Genomic DNA, 19,144 nt, shown 5'->3' on the forward strand with positions numbered 1-19,144 from the left:
GAGGGGACCAGAGCTGCTCGGGATGTGGCAGGCAGCAGCTGGGACCAGCAGGGATGGAGCAAGCAGCCTGGCAGCAAAGCGGCAGCAAGGGCACAGCCGGGTGCACGGGGGCGAGCCCAGGCGCGGGCTCCCCGAGCCGGAGAGCAGCCTGGCGCCCAGCGGCCCCGGGGCCCCAGCGGGGAGGACAGCCCGGGCTGCCGCGTCCCGGGGCTGCCGCGTCCCGGGGCTGCAGGGAACCGGGGCAGCCCGGGGGGGCGGCGGGGCCGGGCCGGGCCCAGGGCGGGGGCCGGGGCCGGGCCGGGCCGGGGCGGGCGGAGGGGCGGGGGGGGGGGGGGGGGCGCCGATCGCGGCGCTAGGACCGGGCGCGGCGGCGGGCGGAGCCTCCCCGCCGCTCGCCCCTCCGCCCGGCCGCTGCGGCAGTGTCTCGGAGGCGGGCAGGCGGCCGGTCCCTCCGGTCCCCCGGCAGCATCCCGGCCCCGCCATGGCTGGCGTCGGCTTCGCGGCGCACCGCCTGGAGCTGCTCGCCTCCTACCAGGACGTGATCGGCGAGGACAGCCCCACCGACTGGTGAGCGCGCGCCCGCCGCCGCCGCCGCCCCTTTGTCCCCGCCGCCGGGGCCCTTTGTGCGCCGGGGCCCCGGGCGCGCCGCCGCCGCCGCCGCCCCGGGCGCGCGGGCCCCGCCGCCGCCGCCGCCCGCACCTGCCGCCGCCCCGGGGCCGCCCGGCACACAAAGGCGGGCGGGGCGGCGCGCGGGGGGTGTGCCCGGCCCGCCGCCCCCGGCCCGCCGCCCCGGGCCGCACCTGCCCGCCGCCGGGGCGCGGCCCCGCTTTGTCTGCTCCGTGCCGGCACGTGCGAGCGCCGGGCCCGCCGCGCCCGGCAGCCCCGGGGGGTGGGGGCGGCACGGCACGGCACGGCACGGCACGGCGGGCACCCCCGGGAGGAGCCCCCGGGGGGCGGCCCCGGCTGGAGCCCCCCTTTCCCCCCACCAACACGCAGCGGGCACCGCGAGGAGCAGGAGGCCAGTGCGCGGCGGGGAGGGCACCGGGAGCCGCCGCGCCCGCGGGGCTGGGCCCGGCCCCGGGAGGCGGCGGGGGGCCGCGCTCCCTCGCCATTGTGTGGGGCCGCAGCCGCGGTGAGGGGCGCCCGGCCGGGACAGGAGGGTGCCCCCGGCCCTGCCGCCGCCGCCCCGGCGGGAGCAAGGCCTGCTGGCAGAGGCAGGCCGGGGCTCGGGGTCCCGCTTCGTCCCCCGCAGCTCCGCGGCGCGGCTGGGGGGCTCGGGTGCCCCAGTGCCAGGAGGGGCCGTGCTGGGCAGGGCACAGCAGGGACCAGCCCCCCCCCCCCCCCCCCCCGCAGCACCGCCGCTGCACGCTGGCGGCTCCCCTGGGCAGGGCACCCGTGCCCTCCCACCCGTGGGTGCCTGCCTGGAGTCGCGGTGGTGGGTGTGGATGGGTGCCCCCGTGCTGCGGGTGTTTCGGGGTCCCGGCCACTGCCAGGCCCCTCTGCCCTGGCTCCTGCTGTGGCCCAGCACGGGATCCCACAGGGAGCATCTCCCCACCACAGCTCCGGCCCCGTTGTCTCCAGGTCCGCAGGCAGCGCTGGATGCGTCTCCCGGCCCCACCCAGGTGGCCATGGCTGTGTCCCTCTGGTCCCCAGGGCCCTCCGCTTGCTCCCCTCTGCCCCGGGGTGGGGGATGCTGCAGATGCCCCTGGAGGTGCGGCAATCTGGGCCGGGCGAGGGGTGCGGGGCTGCGCCGGGCGCTGCGGGCCGGGGGCCATGGCACGTGCCGTGCTCTGCCTGGGGAGCGTGCCCTGCACCCGCTGCCCGCCGGGGTGCACGCTGCTCCCCACCGGGGGTGCGTGCTGTGTGCTCGCTCTCCTCATCGGGTGCCCGCTGGGGGCCCTGCTCGCCAGGGTGGCCCGGGTGCCCCCTGGACTGCGGGGGCGGCAGCAGCAGCGTGCGGGGCAGGGCAGGGCAGCGCTGCCCGCCGGCCCCAGCGCCCTGGGGAGCCCTTTGGCCCCGCCGGTGGCCCGAGGGCGCCCTGAGTGAGTGCCGTGCGCGTTGCGGGCCAGGAGGCAGCTGTCAGCCCTGGGTACGTCTCAGTTCCCGGCATCCGCTGCAAAGGATCCCTCCCTGCCAAAGCTGCTGAGAGCAGCAGAAACGGCTCCCGGGAAGGAGCGTGCCAGGGCCGGGCTCCCTCCCCCCCCTCCAACGCGGGACCCCGGCCGGGGCACGAGCAGCAGCTGGCCTCCCTCCTTCGGGCTGGGCTTGCCCCATCCTCCCCAGCCCCCCTGGCCCTGCGGGCCCCGTGGTGCAGGCTGCAATGGGCACCCGGCTGCCGGGGGCTGGAGGCAGCAGCATCCCTGCTGCAAGGCCCAGGGCCTCCGTGCTGCTCGGGGGGGGGGTGAGGATGCGGAGCAGTGAGGGGGGGGCTGCGCCTTGGCCGGGGGCGACAGGGACAGCCGGGGGCGATGGGGATGGTCCCTGGGCTGGGGGTGGGGGCGGGGATTCTCTGCAGCAGAGGGGCTGGCGCTGGGGGAAGCCGTGCTCTCGCCGGGCCGGGATCCCCTCGGCTGGCCGCGCAGGGGAGAGAGGATGTTTAGTCTGGGATTCCCCCCCCACTCACCGCCCGGAGCCGAGTCCTGGAGGGTCCAAGCGTCCCCTCCCCCTGCCCGGCCTCGCGGAGGCTGCTGGGGCTCATTACTCGATAGGAAAGGAATTTGGTGCTGCTTTCGGAGCACGCCGACTCCCTGGAGCTCGGAGCCACATTGGAAACACATGTGCCCAGGCTGGGGCAGGCGGGCTGGGGGCTGCCGCTTCCCCCCCGGCGCGGGGGCAGGCGGGCTGCAGGCGCCCCGGGAGGCGCGTGGGCACCCGCAGGCTGGGTCGGCCCCCTGCTGCTCCCCGCACCCTCCGGCCATGCGGCGGGGTGCACGCAGGGGCGGCGGGGCTCCCGTCCCGTCCCCATCTGTCTCCCGCTGGCTGTGCGATGGGGGATCATCCCGAACCGTCTGCGCTCCCCGGGCTACACGGGGCGCCCGCCCTGCTCTCGCCCATTGCCCTGGAGCCGGGGTGGAGGCGCGGGCTGGCGGGATGGATAAAGCATGTGGGAAGGGATCCTCGATGCACGCTGCAGCCTGCGCCCGCTGCGGCCCGGCAGGGCTGGTGCCCAGGGCCTCCGGGTGCCCTCGGGGCCGTGGACAGGGTCTGCTCCGGCTTCCCAGGATGCTGCTGCTCCCGGCGCCGCCTGCCCTTTCCTCCCCTTCGCCAGCCGGTCGTGCTGCCGTCTGCGAGCCCCTGGCTCACGCCTGCCGCCCTGGGCTCCCCCAAGGCACGGCTGCCCCGCGTCGGGGGCCACGGCTGCGGCACGTACCGCGCTTCGCGCCGGCTCGGGCACGGGGAGACGGCGCCGGCTCAGGCTGCCGATTAGCTGGATTCGGATGTGGAGATTAAAGTCAATCCTGTTGGTGCAATTATCTGCAACTGGCTGCGAGAGCAGGGCTGGGCCCGGGCGCGGGGCGCTCTGGGGGCCGTGCGGCGAGGGCAGGTGCGTTTCCCCCCGTTTACCAGTGCCGATTTTCCATATTTAGCCCTGATGCTTCATCCCCATCGTGTCCCGGCTCCCAGGATCCGGCCGAGGCCCAGGCTGGAGTCGAGTGGGTCCCCATGGGCAGAGCTGGTCCCGAATCGGGGCCGCCCCGCTCCCAGCTGCCGCGGGGGACGTTGCCACCGCCGTTGCAGCGGGCGCTGCCAGCCGAATGCGATCCAGGGCGGCGCACGGGGTGGGTGGCGGGGAGGGGGTCCCGCACGGGTGGCCCCAGCTTTCCGGGAGCAGCGCGTGATGGCAGCGCCCCGGCTTGGGAGCGTGCCAGGCCCCGGCAGGTCCCCGCTGCCGCCTCCCCCGCTTCCCTCCGCTAATCACCTCGGCAGCAGGCGCTGGTCCCAGCTGGGCGGGGGGGGGGGGGGGCCTGGGGTTGCTGTGGCGACCGAGGATGCCGGTTGCCTGGAGAAGCTGCAATTCCCATCCCCTCGCCCACGAAGCCCGGACCCCTCCGGCCTCCTTCCTCCCCTCTCCCCCCCGGGGGGGGGCGGCCCCACCGCCACGGGGGGCTCCCGCGGGAGCCGAGCAGGAGTTTCCCGCGGCGGCAGGCGAGGGGATGGTATCCAAGGAACGGTCTCCATGACGGCTCCATCACACCCTGGCGGCACATTGATTTGCTGCTGCTGGTGCTCCAGCATCCTCCCCCTGCCCGGTGCCCGGCGGGCCGGCGGCTCACACAGCCGGGCACGTGAGCCGCCCTGCCGGGGCGCCCGGCCGGCAGCGAAGCGCCCCGGCACCGGCACCGTGGCGGCCTCTGCGGCAATTGGCTGCTCCCTCACCCAAATCCTCCTCCTCCTCCTCCTCCTCCTCCTCACGGCCCGTCCCGGCGTCCCTGCCCCATGGGACCCCCAGGCGCGGGCAGGACCCAGCAGCGCCTCTCCAGCGCCCCGCGTGCCCGGTGCCGGCAGCTCCGCTGGCCGGGCGGCCGCTCACCCGGCCTGTCTCCCCAGGGCCCTCTACACGTACGAGGATGACTCCGATGACTTGAAGCTGGCGGCGTCGGGAGGTAAGGTGTCCCCCGTCCCCGGCGTGCGCCCGTGGCCCCCGGGGTGGCTCGGCTCCATGCCACCGCTGCCGCCGGGGGGGGGACCACCCCGCGGGCTGACCGCCCTCCCTGCTGCGCCAGGCGGCGGCTTGCTGGAGCTCTCGGGCCACTTTGAGATCCAGAAGGTGATGTACGGCTTCTGCAGCGTCAAGGACCCCCAGGCCGTGCTCCCCAAATACGTCCTCGTCAACTGGGTGCGTGGCGGCGGTGGGGTTGGGCATAGCGTGGGGGGACGCACGCGTGCGCCTGGGCGCCCTCGCAGCCGGCCCGGGGTGCCGGCGGGGGGCTGCCCCGGGCCCCCGCGGTGACGGCTCACCCCCTCCGTCGCAGGTGGGCGAGGACGTGCCCGACGCCCGCAAGTGCGCCTGCGCCAGCCACGTGGCCAAGATCGCCGAGTTTTTCCAGGTGGGGCCGGGCAGGGGGGCCGGCGCGGGGGTGGCCCCCGAGCGTTTCGCCCTGGTGGGGGGTCTCTGACTGCTGGTGTCCCCCCACCCTGTCCTCCCCCGGCAGGGCGTGGATGTGATCGTCAACGCCAGCAGCGTGGAGGACATCGACCCGGGGGCCATCGGGCAGCGGCTCTCCAACGGGCTGGCCCGCGTCTCCAGCCCCGTGCTGCACCGCCTGCGCCTGCGGGAGGACGAGAACGCCGAGCCCGTGGTACGGCCCCCGCATCCCCGCACCGAGCGCATCCCCGTCCCGCGGGACGCCCCCTCCGTCCCCCCCTGACTCTGCTCCGTCCCAGGGCACCACCTACCAGAAAACCGATGCCACCGTGGAGATGAAGCGGATCAACCGGGAGCAGTTCTGGGAACAGGCCAAGGTAGGGGCGCCCCCGGAGTGGCCCGGCGCCCCCGGGGCTGGGGCGAGCCGAGCGCGGGCTGACGGGCTGCTCCGGCCCTTCCCCGCAGAAAGAGGAGGAACTGCGCAAGGAGGAGGAGCGGAAAAAGGCGCTGGACGCACGGCTGCGGTTCGAGCAGGAGCGCATGGAGCAGGAGCGGCTGGAGCAGGAGGAGCGGGAGAGGCGCTACCGGGAGCGCGAGGAGCAGATCGAGGAGCACAGGCACGGCGCGGCGGGGAGCGCCGGCGGCGTGCACGGGCGTGCACACGCGTGCGCCGGCGGCGTGCACGGCCGCGCGCACGCGGATTTTCGTGTGCGAGGCCGCGCGTTTGCACGGGCGCGTTCGGGGCGCGCGAGGACGGGCAGGTGGCACGCGCCGCGCGCGCCGGGGGCCGCGGGTGCCGAGAGCACCGGGGCTCAGCCCCTCTCCCCGTGCCCCCGGCGCAGGCGGAAGCAGCAGAGCATGGAGGCGGAGGAGGCCAGGCAGCGCCTGAAGGAGCAGTCCATCTTCGTAAGTGCCGCGGGGCGAGCGGGGCCGGAGCCGCAGCCCGCCGGCGGCGGCACCGGCGGCGTCACCGGGGGCCGCGTCTCTCCGCAGGGGGAGCAGCAAGAGGAGGACGACAGGCAGCAGCTCAGGAAATCGGAGTCGGAGGTGGAGGTGAGCGCGGCGGCTGTGCCCGGGGCGCCCTCCGCTCCACGGCCGGGCACCTGGCACCGGCCGCCCGGCCCCGGGGGGCTCAACCCGCCTGCGTCCCCGCAGGAGGCCGCTGCCATCATCGCCCAGCGGCCCGACAACCCCCGGGACTTCTTCAAGCAGCAGGAGAGGGTGGCATCGGGCAGCGGCGAGGCCGTCTCGCCGGGCAGCCACAGGACAGGTGAGGGGCCGCGGGGGCGGGCGGCGCCGCCGGGCTCGCTGCGCCCGTGGGCACCGGGGCTGCGAGGGCGCCGGGCGGGACGTCTGCCCCCGCCGCCGCCGCCGCCTCGGGCAGCGGTTCTGGGCGACCGCAGAAAGGCACCCGCTGGCGGGGTGCCCCCTCGCCGCGGCCGTCGAGGCCGGCTCTGCCCCGCCGCGGCCTCTCCCGCGCGCTGGCCCCGCTGGGGACGGGGGCGTCACCCCCGCGCAGCCCCCCGGGGTGAGGGGCTGAACCCTGCCTTCTGGTGGGGGTCCTTGTCCGGCTGCGAGCCGCGGGGAGCAGGCCGGGGCCGGAGCGAGGGTTTGGGGAGGAAACATCCCACTGGGGCAGCTGAGTCAAAAAGGGTCAAAATGGCACCTGGGGGGCAGAGCTGCCGGGGCGGGGGTGCAGCAGTGGGGCAGCCGGCGTGCCCTTGGCTGAGTGCACGCGGGGCTGGTGCAGGAGCTCTGGCGCAGGGCAGGCATGGGGCACCAGCCATGTCCCTGGCTGGGTGAGCGTGGGGCAGATGTGGGGCACCCCCCCATGCCCCATGATGCACCCGCCATGCACCGCTGGAGTGCATGCATGTGTGGGGCAGGGGGGGCCCTTTGTGGGGCCTGGGCGATGCCAGTAGGTCTCTGGCTGTAGAAGTGGGGCTGTCCCTGTGGAGGGCAGGCTTTGGGGAGGGGATCGTTGGGAGGGTGCCCCACAGGGAGGCTGGTCTGCCCCACACTGTGGGGTCCAGCCCTAAGTCCCCACTTGTAGCTCTTGGACACAGGCTGTTTGTCTGGTGGGAGCCTCTGGTTGTGGGGCTGTGCTGTGCTGGGTGCTGTGCTGTGGGGCCATGCTGGGTGCTGTGCTGTGGGGCTGTGCCGAGGCTCCTGGTGTGGGGCCATGCTCTGGGTGCTGTGCCGTGGGGCTGTGCAGAGGCTCCTGCTGTGGGGCCATGCTCTGGGTGCTGTGCTGTGGGGCTGTGCAGAGGCTCCTGGTGTGGGGCCATGGTGGGTGCTGTGCCGTGGGGCTGTGCAGAGGCTCCTGGTGTGGGGCCATGGTGGGTGCTGTGCCGTGGGGCTGTGCAGAGGCTCCTGGTGTGGGGCCATGGTGGGTGCTGTGCCGTGGGGCTGTGCAGAGGCTCCTGGTGTGGGGCCATGGTGGGTGCTGTGCCATGGGGCTGTGCAGAGGCTTGTGCCATGGGGCTCTGCAGGGCTCTGTGCCATGGGGCTGTGCTGGGTGCTGTGCCATGGGGCCAGGCAGGGCGCTGTGCCGTGGGGCTGTGCAGAGGCTCGAGCCGTGGGGCTGTGCAGGGCGCTGTGCCGTGGGGCTGTGCAGAGGCTCATGCTGTGGGGCTGTGCAGGGTGCTGTGCCGTGGGGCTGTGCAGATGCTCGAGCTGTGGGGCCGTGCTGGGAACTGTGCCGTGGGGCTGTGCTGTGGGTTCACATCGCGAGGCTGCGCCGTGGCCGTGTCCCGGCCTCCTCCCTGTCCCGCTGCCGGCGCTGCCGTCCGCCCCTCTGTCCGCCGCTCCATCCGCCCCTCTGTCCGCCCCAGCGCTGTCTTCCGCCCCTCCGTCCTCCCCTCCGTCCTCCCCTCCGTCCGCCGCTCCGTCCGCCCCATCCTGCTGCTGGTGCTGCCGTCCTCCCCTCCGTCCGCCCCTCCGTCCGCCCCTCTGTCTGCCCCTCTGTCTGCCCCTCCGTCTGTCCCTCCGTCCTCTCCCCACCCTCTGCATCCCAGGCCTCGCCAGGGCCAAACTGAGCAGGGACTGATCCATCTCTTTGCTCTCTCTCTCTCTCTCTCTCTCTCTCTCCGTCTGTCCGTCTGTCTGTCTTTCTCTCGGCAGGTCGTCTGCACTGTCCTTTCATAAAGACAGCTGACAGTGGGCCACCTTCTTCCTCTTCCTCCTCCTCCTCCCCCCCGCGGACCCCCTTCCCCTATATCTCCTGCCACCGCACCCCAAATCTCTCCTCTTTCTTTCCATGTAGGTAGCTGGGGGACCGTGGGTGCGCAGGGCCCCGGGCCGCGACGCGGGTGCTGGCCGGTCCCGCCGCAGCGGGCGCGCAGGGACGCCCATGGCCGAGCCGCCCCTGCCCCTGCCCCACTGCGGCAGCACGGCGGGGGGCGGGTGGGGGGCTGCGCCCGCGCCCCGGGGCACCCTGCAATCCATGGGCAGGGGCACGGGGCAGGCTGTGCCCGTGGGGCAGGCGAGCAGGGAGCAGGCTCTGCCCAGGGGGCAGACAGAAGCGGGGCAGGCTGTGGCAGAGGTGGCACGGGGCAGGCTGTGCCCGTGGGGCAGATGGGGGTGGGGCAGGCTGTTACCCTGGCGTGGGCAGAGATGGGGCAGGCTGTGTCAGTGGGGCAGAAGGAGATAGGGCAGGCTGTGCCCATGGGGCAGAGGGAAATGGGGCAGGCTGTACCATAGCATAGGATGGGCACAGGGCAGGCTGTGCCCATGGGGCAGATGGGGATGGGACAGGCTGTTACCCTGGGGAGGACAGAGATGGGGCGGACTGTGCCTGTGGGGCAGATGGAGATGGGGCAGGCTGTGCCCATGAGGCAGGCAGACATGGGGCAGGCTGTGCCCATGGCATAGGAGGCGCAAGGGGCAGACTGTGCCCCTGGTGTGGACGGAGATGGGGCAGGCTGTGCCCATGGGGCAGGCGGGGCTCGGGCAGGTTGTGCCTGGGACTGCCTGGGGCTGGGCTTGTGGGGCAGAGGTGGACATTCGGGCCATGCCCAGGCCATGTGGGGCTGTGCCCACGGGGCAGAGGAGGGACAGGGGGCCATGCCCAGGCCATGTGGGGCTGTGCCCCCCGGCAGGGCGCAGAGCGGTGCCTGCGGAGGGGAGCAGTGGTGCCAGGGTGACGTGCAGGGAGGGCGGTGCGAGGGCAGGGACCCGGGCACGGGGCTGCCCGTCCCCCCGGCATGGGGGGCTCTGGCTGTGGGGCTGCCAGGGGCCACCCCTGCCCCGTCGCTGCTGTGGGAGCGGGGCAGTGCCGTGGCAGCACACGTCCGTCTGCTCGTGGGCCAGGCTGGGAGCGCGGTCGGCGCGAGGGGTCTGGGTCCCCGCCGGCATCCCCCCCCCGCAGCCCCCCCCCACCGGGTCCCCGCCGCCATCCCCCCCCTCCGCCGCCGTCCCCCACCCCAACACCGCCCCCCCCGCCACCACCGCCACCGGGTCCCCACTGCCGTCCCCCCCTCCGCCGCCGCCCCCCCGCCGCCGTCCCCCCGCGCCACCGTCCCCCCGTGCCGCTGCCGTCCCCGCTGCCGTCCCCCCCCCCGACGCCGTGTCTCCTGTCCGCAGGCAGCCAGTCGGACGCCTACCGCAAGGCCTCGGCGGTGGGCTGCAGCCCCTGCGAGTCCAGCCCGGCCTCCACGCCGCGGGGCGAGCAGGGTGCCCGTGCCCTGGGCGAAGAGACGCCGGCAGCGCCCGAAGGTGGGCGCGGGGCTGGCCCTGCCTGTGCCCACCGTGCCCGTGCCTGTGCCCCGGCAGGTCCCTGCTGTCTGTCCCCCCTGTACAGCCCACAGTGCATGTGCGCTGTCCCCGGTGCATCCCCACCGTCCCCGATGCATCCCCACCGTCCCCGATGCATCCCCACCAGTGCATCCCCGTTGCTCCCAGTGCATCCCCGCCAGTGCATCCCCGCCGTCCCCGGTGCATCCCCGCCGTCCCCAGTGCATCCCCGTTGCTCCCAGTGCATCCCCACCAGTGCACCCCCGCCGTCCCCGTTGCATCCCTGTTGCTCCCAGTGCATCCTCGCCGGTGCATCCCCGCCGTCCCTGGTGCATCCCCACCGTCCTTCCTGCATTGCTTGGTTTCTGCCCCAGACATCGCCGCCGCATTCCCCGTTGCATCCCCACCATCCTTTCTGCATCCTCTGGTGCATCCCCGCCGTCTCCAGTGCATCCCCGCCGTCCCCTCTGCATCCTCGCCGTCCCTGCTGCATCCTCGCCGCCCTCCCTGCATCGCCTGGTGCAGCTCTGCCACCCCCACCGCCTTCCCCATTGCATCTCCGCCATCCCTTCCGCAGCCCGGAGAGTGTCCCTGCCATCTCCAGTGCATCCCCAGCATCCCTGCTGCACCTGCAAGTGCACCCCCGAGTGCAGCCCCCTCCCCCAGTGCATCCCCACCATCCGCTGGTGGCTCCCCACTGTCCCTTCTGGTTGCTGGTGCAACCCCAATGCATCTGCTGGTGCATCCCCCCCTTTCCCCTCTGCATCCCCCCTCCCAGTCCCTCTGCACCCCCACATGTCTCAGCTCCCCCCCCCCAGCAGGTACCAGCGTCCCCTCTGTATCTCCAAGGGCTTTTCCTGCCCTGCGCACGTCCCACCTGTCCCCCAAGGCCCCCCCACCCCGTGCCCTCTGTCCCTGGCTGGTCCTCGCAGCACCCCCCAGCTCACAGGATGCCCCCCGGCTGCAGCCCGTCCCCGGCATCCCCAGCGCTGACGGGGGAGGGGGCGTCCCCGCTGACCCTGCTGTCCCCCCGCAGACTCCCCCAGCCCTGGCGCCCAGGAGGCAGCGCCAGCCACTGCCGAGCAGCACTGGGCCTTCCCGGGGGGCGAGGACAAGGCTGCGGAGCCCCCCGGGGACGACCTCGGCCCCAGGCCGGCGTGGACAGCAGGGGCTGACACCCTGGGCGACCTGGTGAGCCTGGAGCCCGCCGAGCCGGCGCCCGCGGCGGCCGAGCCCCAGCCCGCGGGGACGCCCGCCGCCACCGAGAGCCTCATCGACCTGTGGCAGAGCGACGGGGCGGCCCCCGGCGCCGGCTGGCCCCTGCCCGCCGCCCCCACCCCACAGGGCCCCCCGGCCGCCCCCGAGGTCTCGCTGGCTGACGACGGCGGCTTGCTGAGCCTGGAGGAGCTGCCGGAGCCGCCGGCCACCTTCTGCGACGCGGAGCAGGAGCAGGAGCAGGAGGAGGAGCCGGGCAGCATGATCGCGCTGGAGGGCCCCCACCCCATGACGCTCAGCTACCAGCACGCCCTGCAGGAAGCCGCCCTGGGCCACCCGGGCCCCGAGACCCCCCTGATGACCAACGGGGAGATGGCCCTCAAGGACAGCACGCCGGGCCGCGGGGAGCAGGTGAGCAGTGCCGGGCTCAGCGCCGCGCCGTGCACAGGCGCAATGGGGATGGAGAGGGAGAAGGGGCTGGGGATGGAGAAGGAGAAGGGGGTGGGGATGGGGACAGGGAAGGTGATGGGGATAGGGAAGGGGATGGGGATGGAGAAGGGGAGGGGGAAGGGAAGGGGATGGGGAAGGGGAAGGGGATGGGGATAGGGAAGGGCAAGGGGATGGAGAAGGGGAAGGGGATGGGGCCGGGGAAGGGGATGGAGAAGGGGAAGGGGATGGAGAAGAGGGAGGGGATGGAGAAGGGGAAGGGGAAGGGGATGGAGAAGGGGAAGGGGATGGAGAAGAGGGAGGGGATGGAGAAGGGGAAGGGGATGGAGAAGGGGAAGGGGAAGGGGATGGAGAAGGGGAAGGGGATGGAGAAGAGGGAGGGGATGGAGAAGGGGAAGGGGATGGAGAAGGGGAAGGGGAAGGGGATGGAGAAGGGGAAGGGGATGGGGATGAACCTCAGGGCCGTGCCCTCGTCCCTCTGGCAGGCCAGCGAGGGCTACTTCAGCCAGTCGCAGGATGAGGAGGTGCCCCAGCCCGAGGAGCTGTCGGCCAAAGCCCCCCAGCCCATCTTCTACAACAAGCCCCCAGGTGAGTGAGGAGGTCTTGGGGGGGGGGTCTCTCCCCCCGCCCCCAAAGGCTGGAGTGCCCCACACTGCCCTGACCCCCCCCCCCCCCCGCCCCGGTCTCTCCTGCAGAGATCGACATCACATGCTGGGACGCAGACCCGCTGCCGGAGGAGGAGGAGAGCTTCGGGGGCGGCGTGTAAGGCCGGGCCCCCGCTGCTCCCGGCGCGCGGAGCCAGCACCCGCCGGCGCGGGGCGGCGCGGCACGGCGCGGGGCGGCCGCAGCCGGGGGCCCGGCCCCGGCCCCCTGCCCGCTGCAGCCCCGCGGGCTGAGGCCTCTGGCTGGGAGCCGGGGGGGGGGGGGGGGCTGCCCCCCAGCACCCCTGCCCCGGGGCACCTTTTACAGCTCCCCCTTCTCTCTTTTTTAAGTTGTCGGTAGGAGACGTGTCAGTCCGCCAGCCCCCCCCCCCCGCTCTCTCCCCCTCCCAGTCCCGTTAGCAGCCCCCCCAACCCACCGCGCCGCCCCGGCTCCCCGTCCGGGGGGGGGGGGGGGGAGGGGAGCAGTGCCGCCCCACGCCTGGGCACAGGACAGGCTCCTTGCTCTCTCCTTGCCCGCTGGCTCCCCCCTCCGGAGCCCCCCGCCACCCAGTAATTTGCACGAGTTCAAAAGAGGAATAATAATAATAATAACAATAAATGAATATGGCAATAAAGTGACCCTACCGAGGCAAGGCTGTGGCCGGCTGCGCCCCCGCCCCCCCCCCCCCAAAAACCCCTCTCTGCTGACATCCCCCCCTCCGTCCCCCTCCCGACCGCGCCGGCCGGCCCCGGGGCTCCCTCCGTCCTCTTCTTCGCCCAGGGGCCGCCTGGCGCGCGTGCCCTCGCCTGGGCACAGGGCATGCCCGCTGGCCCCCGTCCCATCCCCTTGGTGCCCCCCCCACCCCAAAAAAACCCCGCTTGGCCCCTCGCTTGGCCCCTTCCCCACCTCCGGTAACTGTTTTTTGGAAAGCACAAGTTCTGTAACGGCGGTGTGCTCATGTACCTTAATAAATAAAGCGACTCCCGAGGGGGCTGCCGCCTGCATGAGGGCTCGGGGGAGGCCCGGGGGGGCCGCGACGCCAGCCCGGGCGGGAGGCCAGCCGCGTCCACAAACTTTTATTCTCAAACCGTAACAAACAAGATAAGAAACAGAGCAGAGTCCGGGCCCAGCTCCGAGCCCCCCAGCCGCGCGGCAGGGGGCCAGGTGGGGAACCAGCCCCTCTCGCGCTGGCGGCGGCGCGGGCCGGGGCGCCGGGCCCGTCCCGGCTCGCCGGGGTGGGTGTCGGGGGGAGAGGTGGCTGGATTTGGCATTCCCGGGAAAAGCGGGAGGCTGAAGCCCGCCGCCCCCGGCCGGTGGGGGCCCGGCCCCGGAGCTGGGGGGGGGTGGGTGGGGGGGGGCCGCCCGCCGCGGCTCCCCCCCCTACACGGCCGTAGTCCTGCCGAAGAGGGGCATGGAGACGGGGAGGTGCCAGGGCCCCGGCTCGTAGGCGTCCCTGCTGCTGAGCTCCGAGTCCGTCCAGCTGGGGAACATGCGCTGGGAGCACTCGGCCTGCAGGTAGAGGTCCGGGCAGGCCGGCCCCGGGCTGGCGGCGCGGGGCAGGTGCAGCGCCGAGCCGTAGCCCGTGTCCAGGAAGAGGGGCTTGTAGCTGGGGGGCTGCTCCTGCTTCTCCAGCCGCTCGTGGCTCAGGAAGGGGGCGTTGATCTTGCGGTAGAGCCCCCGCGTGTCCATGAGCACCTCGCTGTACGGCGGGGGCGGCTCCGCCATCAGCAGCGCCTCCTCGTAGCACGGCGGCTTCGACAGGTCCGACTCTGCAAGGCAACGGGCCCCCCCCCCGCCCCGCCACGGCCCGTCAGCATGGCCTTAAGGCCCCGCTGTCTGTCTGTCTGTCCGTCCGTCCGTGTCCGTCCTGGGATGTCTGTCCTCCTGCTGGTGGTGTCACCTCCGCCCCGCCCCCCAGCAGGCATAAGGGGAGGTGGCACAAGGCTGCACCAGGCTTCCTGAGCCTGCAGGCAGCCTTTCCTAGCACACGTTATTGGGGGGGGGGGAGGCTGCAAACAGCTTTTCCTAGAGCTTGCTCATGGGGATGCTGCAAGCCAAGGGGCTGCAAATGCTTCACGCTAATGCTTCATGCTATTGCATGCTCGCAGGGATGCTGCAAACCCGGGGGGGGGGGCTGCAAATGCTTCATGCCACAGCGTGCTCATGGGGATGCTGCAAGCTGGTGGAGGGGGCTGCAAGCAGCTCCTGTGCAGGCTGGCAGCGCCAAATGAGGGCTGGCTCCTGGCAGGGCACCCAGCATCGCCCTGCGGCCCCGCCACCCCCAGTATCCCAGCCACCGAGCCCCAATTTCTTACCGTGCCGGCAGCTCCAGGGCCGCGGGGGAGGAATGTGGGGGTGGTGGGGCTCGACGCGGAGCCGGTGGGGGATGGCGATGCCGGGGGGGCTGCCGGCGTAGCCCTCGTAGTGCAGGGGCTCCAGCTCCAGCGTGCGCAGGCTCTGCTCCCGCAGGCGCTCCTCCTGCTGCCGCTTCATGCGCCGCCGCAGGTAGCTGCAGAAGCAGCACAGCAGCACGATGAGGCCCCAGATGAGCCAGAAGCCGGCGAAGCAGGTGAGGAAAGTGTAGGTGCCCTGGGACATCACCATCTTGGCTGCGGGCCCGCGGGGGAGGCCCCTGCCTCTCGCCGCCCTGCGTGGGGGGGGGGCTGTGCGTGGGGGGGGGGGGGGCGCTCAGGGGCTCAGCAGGGCCAGGGCGGCAGCGATGCTCGCGGGGCCGCCAAAGGCCTCCCCATGCCGCACGCGGCGGCTGCTCCGAGGCGGCGTCTCCGCGGGCTCCGTCCCCCGCGCGCCGAGCCGGGACTCCCCTTCAGGAGCCCCCCGCGGCGCGGGCGGCCGGCGCCATGGAGCCGACGGGAGCGGGGCTGGCGGCGGTGGTGGGGGGCCGGGGCTCAGGCGGGGGGGCGGCGGCGGGACGCGGCACCCCGAGCGCTGGGCCGGGCCGGGCAGCGTGCGGCGTGCGGGGAGCCCCCGGGCCGGCTCCTGCCCATCGCTGTGACGGCGCCGCCGGGAAGGGTGCCCTGCGAGGAGACAGACGGACACGCAGACACACAGAGCGAGCGCGCGTGAGCGTGGCAGCCCGTTCCCATAGCGACTCGCCCCACGCGCGTGGCCCCCCCGCCACCCCCTTCCCTCCCCACGGCCGCCCCCCCCCCACGCTGGTCCGGCCCGTGCACCGCCCCCCCCCCCCAGCAAACGGGCAGCAGCGGCGCCCGCGGGCGCTGCCCGGGTCTGGTTGCGCCTGAGCACGAGTCCAGATCGTTGCAGCGATGCAGAGGAAAACGGGGAGCGCGGCGCTCCCGGGCGCGGTAACGGAGGGCAGGGCCCGCGGGACCCCGCCGGCCGCCCGGGGCGGGGGTGGGGGGGAGCGGGAGGGGCGCCGCGGGCAGCCCCGCGGCGGACCCAGGCCAGGCGGAGCCGCCGGCGGAAGGAGGCCGCCGGGAAGCCCCGGCCCCGCCGCCCGGTCAGGGCAGCGGCTGACAGCAGGGGGCTGCTGCGCCGCGCAGACAAAAGCGGAGCCGGAGCGGGGGCCGGCGGGGCGCGGGGCCCCGGCCCGGGGCGGCCCCGGCTGCCCGGCCGGGCGGGCTGAGCGCGGCCGCCGGCACCGAGCCCGGCTGCCCGCGGCCAGCCCCGGAGCCAGCGCGCCGGGAGGCTTCGCCGCACAGGAAGCGGCCGTGGCTCGGGATGCGGCTTAGCTCGCAGGCCGGGCCGGCCGGGCGGGGACGCTGAGGGACCGGGGATGTTCGGGACCGGGGCGCCCGGGGACGCCCACGCCGAGCGCGGGGGTGCGGAGCGGGCGGGCGGCCCCGCCGCTCCGCGGAGGGCGGGCACGGAGCCGGCCGGGCCCCGCAGCCAGGCCCGCGGGCGCCCCGCCGGCCGCCGCGCCCGGGCCCCATCGGCGGGGGCTGGGGGAACCCCCCCCCCCCCGCTCGCCGTGCCGTGCCGTGCCGTGCCGTGCCGTGCCGGGCGCGGCGCCCCCCACCCACCCCCGCCCCGCGCCGTCGGGAGCGCGCGCCCGTCGGGGCCGGGGCCGGGCGCGCGCCCCGGGAGGCGCCGCGCACCGCCCCCCGCCCCGGCCCCCGCTTCCCGGCCGCGGCGGGCCCGCGCGCCCCCGCCCCGGCCCCGGCCCCGGCCCCGCGCCCTCCCCGCCGCGCAACAGGCGGCGGCAGCGCCGCGCCCGCGCCCTCCGCGGCTCCCGTTACCGGCGGCGGCGCACGTGGCTCAGGCGGCGGCGGGCGGCGGCTCCATGGGCGGCGGCGGCGGCGTGGGGGGAAGCGGGGCCCGGTGCGCGCCCGGTGCGCGGCGCCGCCGCCGCCTCCCGGCGCTGCCTTTGTCTCCGGTGAGCGCTCCCGCGCCGCCGCCGCCGCGCCGCCCCGCCCGGGCTCCCGCCCCGCCGCTCCGCCCCGCCCTCGGCGCGGGGAGGGACCCAGGCGTCCGGGACCCCCCCCCCTCCCCGCCGCATCCCCCCCGCGGCCCGGCCCTACCGCGGAGCGGGGGGGGGGGGGGGCAGCGGCGTGGTCCGAGCGGGGCGCCGGGCGCGGCGGAGCCCGGGCCGGGAGGTGGCACCGCGCCGCGGCGCTGGGCGGCGGCGGTGGCTTCCCCGGGGGGGGGGGACGGTCGCAGCGCCCGGGGGGGGGGGGGGGGGGGGACACGGCCGCAGGACCCCCTCGGTGGCAGCCGCATTACCCCCGGGATGATGTCCACGGACCCGGGGGTGGGGGGGTGACAGCCAAGTGATCCACCCCTGGTGACAGCCGCAGGCTCCGCACGGCGCGGCGACGGCCGTGCCGCCCCCCTCCCCGGGCTGCCGGCGACAGCCCCGCTCCTCTGCCGCCCGCACCGCGCGGGGGTGGTGGCGGTGGGAGGGCGGGCAGCCTGTGTGTGGCCTGGCCGCCCCTCGGCGGGTACCGAGACGTCGAGGGCCGCCGCGGGGATGCGTCGGCGCGCTGCGGGCAGACATGTGCCCGTGTCACCCCCCGCGCCGGGCAGTGGCCACCGCAGCCCGAGGGGCAGGGGTGGCCCCGGGGGTTGTGCCCGGTCCCTTGGGGAGCGGCGGGCGCCCTCGGGCCGTCCCTGGCACGCACTCTCCTCCCGCCGTGCCCTCGGCGCTCTTGGCTCAGCCGGGAGTGCAGCCGGCAGGACGGCTGTGCCCGGCGCCGTGCCAGGGCTGGAGGCCGTTTCGGTGGCAGAGCTGCCACATCCTGCGGGGGTGCCCCGGGCGGGCCGTGACCCGCCGCCGCCGCTGCTTCCTCGCCGTGGGCAGGGCGACGGGAGCCCGCCGCCGCCGCCTCGCACACGGCATATTGTTCTGCGCCAGGCCTGGCCGGAAAGACTTCCTCCCTTGCCGGAGAGGGGGACCTGGGAAAGCCGGACGCTCCCGCTGCTGGCCCGGCTGCGGCCGTGCCCCGGCACCCTGCTCCCCGCGGCGCTCGGGGCCCCGACTCACCTGGCCGGGGCTCACCTCCTGCGAGAGGATCTCGGCGCGCGGCCTCGCCACTGGCAGGGGCGCCCGGCCGGCACCCGTGGTGCGCGGGAGGCCGCGGCCATGCAGGGGGGGCCGGGGTGCTCCCTGGGGGGCGGCGGGGGGGGGGGGGGCTGGTGCTGCGGTCAGGCCAGGGCACGGGCGGGTGGGCAGGCGGGGGGGACGGGGCGCCCCTGGCGCAGCGGGGGCGGTGGGAGCCAGGCCTCGGGCCCCGCCAGTGCCGGGCCCGGGGCTGGGAGCTGCCTTCCCCACGGCAGCGGGAGGCAGGCGGGGGAGCACTCCCCGAGCCACATGGTGGGCTGGAGGAGGAGCTGTTGTCCAGGAAACAGCTCAGAGCATCCTTCTTTACCCCCCCCCCGAAATCTGTGTGCCAGCGCTGCCTCCACAGCCCCCCCGGCTCGCTGCAGGGCGGGGGCACCCGAAGCCCAGGACCTTGGTGTCAAGGCAGAGCTCGCTCGGGGACCCGGGTGCCGCAGCATCCCTCCAGTGCGGCTCGCTGGGGACCGTCCCAGGCTGTGCACCAGCGCCCTTCACCCTGTGCTGCTCCCACCAGTGGGGACCTGGGGGGGCCGACGGCCGCAGGACAGGGCCATGTGCAGCGAAGTGCTGCGAGGCCGTGCAGCTCTGGGCCTCCCCGGCTGTCCTCGTGGCTCGGCCCCGGGCTGCCTGCCACCCCCGGACTGCCCCGCAGAGCGCCTGCGACTGGGGTGGGAGACCTGCCCCTGCTCCGCACCGGGCTGCTGCAGTCCAGTGCTGGAAGGGCAGCGTGACCAGCCTTGGCCGGCACGTGGAATCGCGGAATCGGCCTTCCCCAGGCAGTCCCCATCCCCCCGCTGTGCCTTCCTTTATTTCCACGGCTGCAGAAAATTCCTGGATTTTACCCCAAGATGCCCCCTCTGAGTGTGAGAACTCCTCCTCGGCCCGCTCCCATAGCAACTGTTCCCTAGCTACCGAACCGCACTTGCTATTCTCATCCCTGTGCAGCTGTGCGCCTGGCCGCCCCGCGCTGCGCACGAGGCTGGGGATGCTCCCGCAGGCACCGCCACCGGCCCGGGGCTCCATCCCGCCCCGGCAGCGCCTGCAGCCGCCCCAGCCTGCCCACTGGGCCAAGGAAGCAGCGCCTGGTGCCAGCATAAGGACCGTACACAGCCCTCATCCACGGCTGAGGCCCATGGGAGCAGGGTGCAGGGCCCAGGAGAGGGACGGGGCTCTGCCCCCAGCCTCTGAGCACGCCCAGAGGTGTACAGCTCCCCCAGGAGAGGGGCCGTGCTAAGGGCAGAGCGGGGAGCTCAGGGTCGTGCCCGGAGCAGGGGAGCACGGCAGACATGAGCACATGCTAGGACAGCAGCTGGGCACTGGCATGAAGCTTTGTACCTGTCGCTGCCCTGCACTGGTCCAGTTCGCCTGGGAGAAGCCACCGAGGGCCACCTCGCTGCGGCCCTGCCAGGCCAGCATCAGGCAAGGAAGTGGAACAAGCACAACGCGCTGCGTGCTGCTCGCTCAGCTCACCTCTGTGTGACAGT

At 74.8% G+C, this 19,144-nt stretch overlaps 2 protein-coding genes across 5 annotated transcripts; one reads left to right on the forward strand and one right to left on the reverse strand.

Annotated features, from left to right (window-relative positions):
• The first annotated feature begins 409 nt into the window (after positions 1 to 409).
• On the forward strand, positions 410 to 13,124 carry DBN1 (drebrin 1). Of its 4 annotated transcripts, XM_062587302.1 has the most exons (16): positions 410 to 567; positions 4,549 to 4,604; positions 4,725 to 4,837; positions 4,974 to 5,048; positions 5,154 to 5,300; positions 5,386 to 5,463; positions 5,552 to 5,703; positions 5,929 to 5,992; positions 6,080 to 6,139; positions 6,242 to 6,356; positions 8,210 to 8,347; positions 9,671 to 9,802; positions 10,857 to 11,011; positions 11,165 to 11,446; positions 11,968 to 12,070; positions 12,178 to 13,124. In XM_062587302.1, the coding sequence occupies exons 1-16, from the start codon at positions 482 to 484 to the stop codon at positions 12,246 to 12,248; spliced, it is 1,827 nt and encodes a 608-aa protein (XP_062443286.1). In that variant the 5' UTR covers positions 410 to 481; the 3' UTR covers positions 12,249 to 13,124. The 4 variants fall into 4 exon arrangements, with proteins under 4 accessions (XP_062443286.1, XP_062443284.1, XP_062443285.1 ...); XM_062587300.1 differs by having other exon boundaries at positions 10,857 to 11,446; XM_062587301.1 differs by lacking the exon at positions 8,210 to 8,347 and having other exon boundaries at positions 10,857 to 11,446; positions 12,178 to 13,123.
• Positions 13,125 to 13,185: 61 nt separating this feature from the next.
• On the reverse strand, positions 13,186 to 16,409 carry PRR7 (proline rich 7, synaptic). Its single transcript, XM_062587305.1, has 3 exons — positions 16,342 to 16,409; positions 14,440 to 15,159; positions 13,186 to 13,893 (listed from the first exon to the last, which is right to left on the reverse strand). Exons 2-3 carry the CDS (start codon positions 14,726 to 14,728, stop codon positions 13,505 to 13,507), a joined length of 678 nt encoding a protein of 225 aa, XP_062443289.1. The 5' UTR covers positions 14,729 to 15,159; positions 16,342 to 16,409; the 3' UTR covers positions 13,186 to 13,504.
• Positions 16,410 to 19,144: the final 2,735 nt, after the last annotated feature.

This window comes from Rhea pennata, chromosome 14 (genome assembly GCF_028389875.1).
Source record: "Rhea pennata isolate bPtePen1 chromosome 14, bPtePen1.pri, whole genome shotgun sequence".
Taxonomy (NCBI): Eukaryota; Metazoa; Chordata; class Aves; order Rheiformes; family Rheidae; genus Rhea; species Rhea pennata.

Coding starts and splice junctions, on each gene's coding strand:
- DBN1 (XM_062587300.1), top strand. CDS start 482: ATGGCTGGCGTCGGCTTCGCGGCGCACCGCCTGGAGCTGCTCGCCTCC. Junction 5,049..5,153: donor AGATCGCCGAGTTTTTCCAG/GTGGGGCCGGGC, acceptor CTCCCCCGGCAG/GGCGTGGATGTGATCGTCAA. Junction 5,704..5,928: donor GAGCAGATCGAGGAGCACAG/GCACGGCGCGGC, acceptor CCCCCGGCGCAG/GCGGAAGCAGCAGAGCATGG.
- PRR7 (XM_062587305.1), bottom strand. CDS start 14,728: ATGGTGATGTCCCAGGGCACCTACACTTTCCTCACCTGCTTCGCCGGC. Junction 13,894..14,439: donor GCCCTGGAGCTGCCGGCACG/GTAAGAAATTGG, acceptor GTTGCCTTGCAG/AGTCGGACCTGTCGAAGCCG.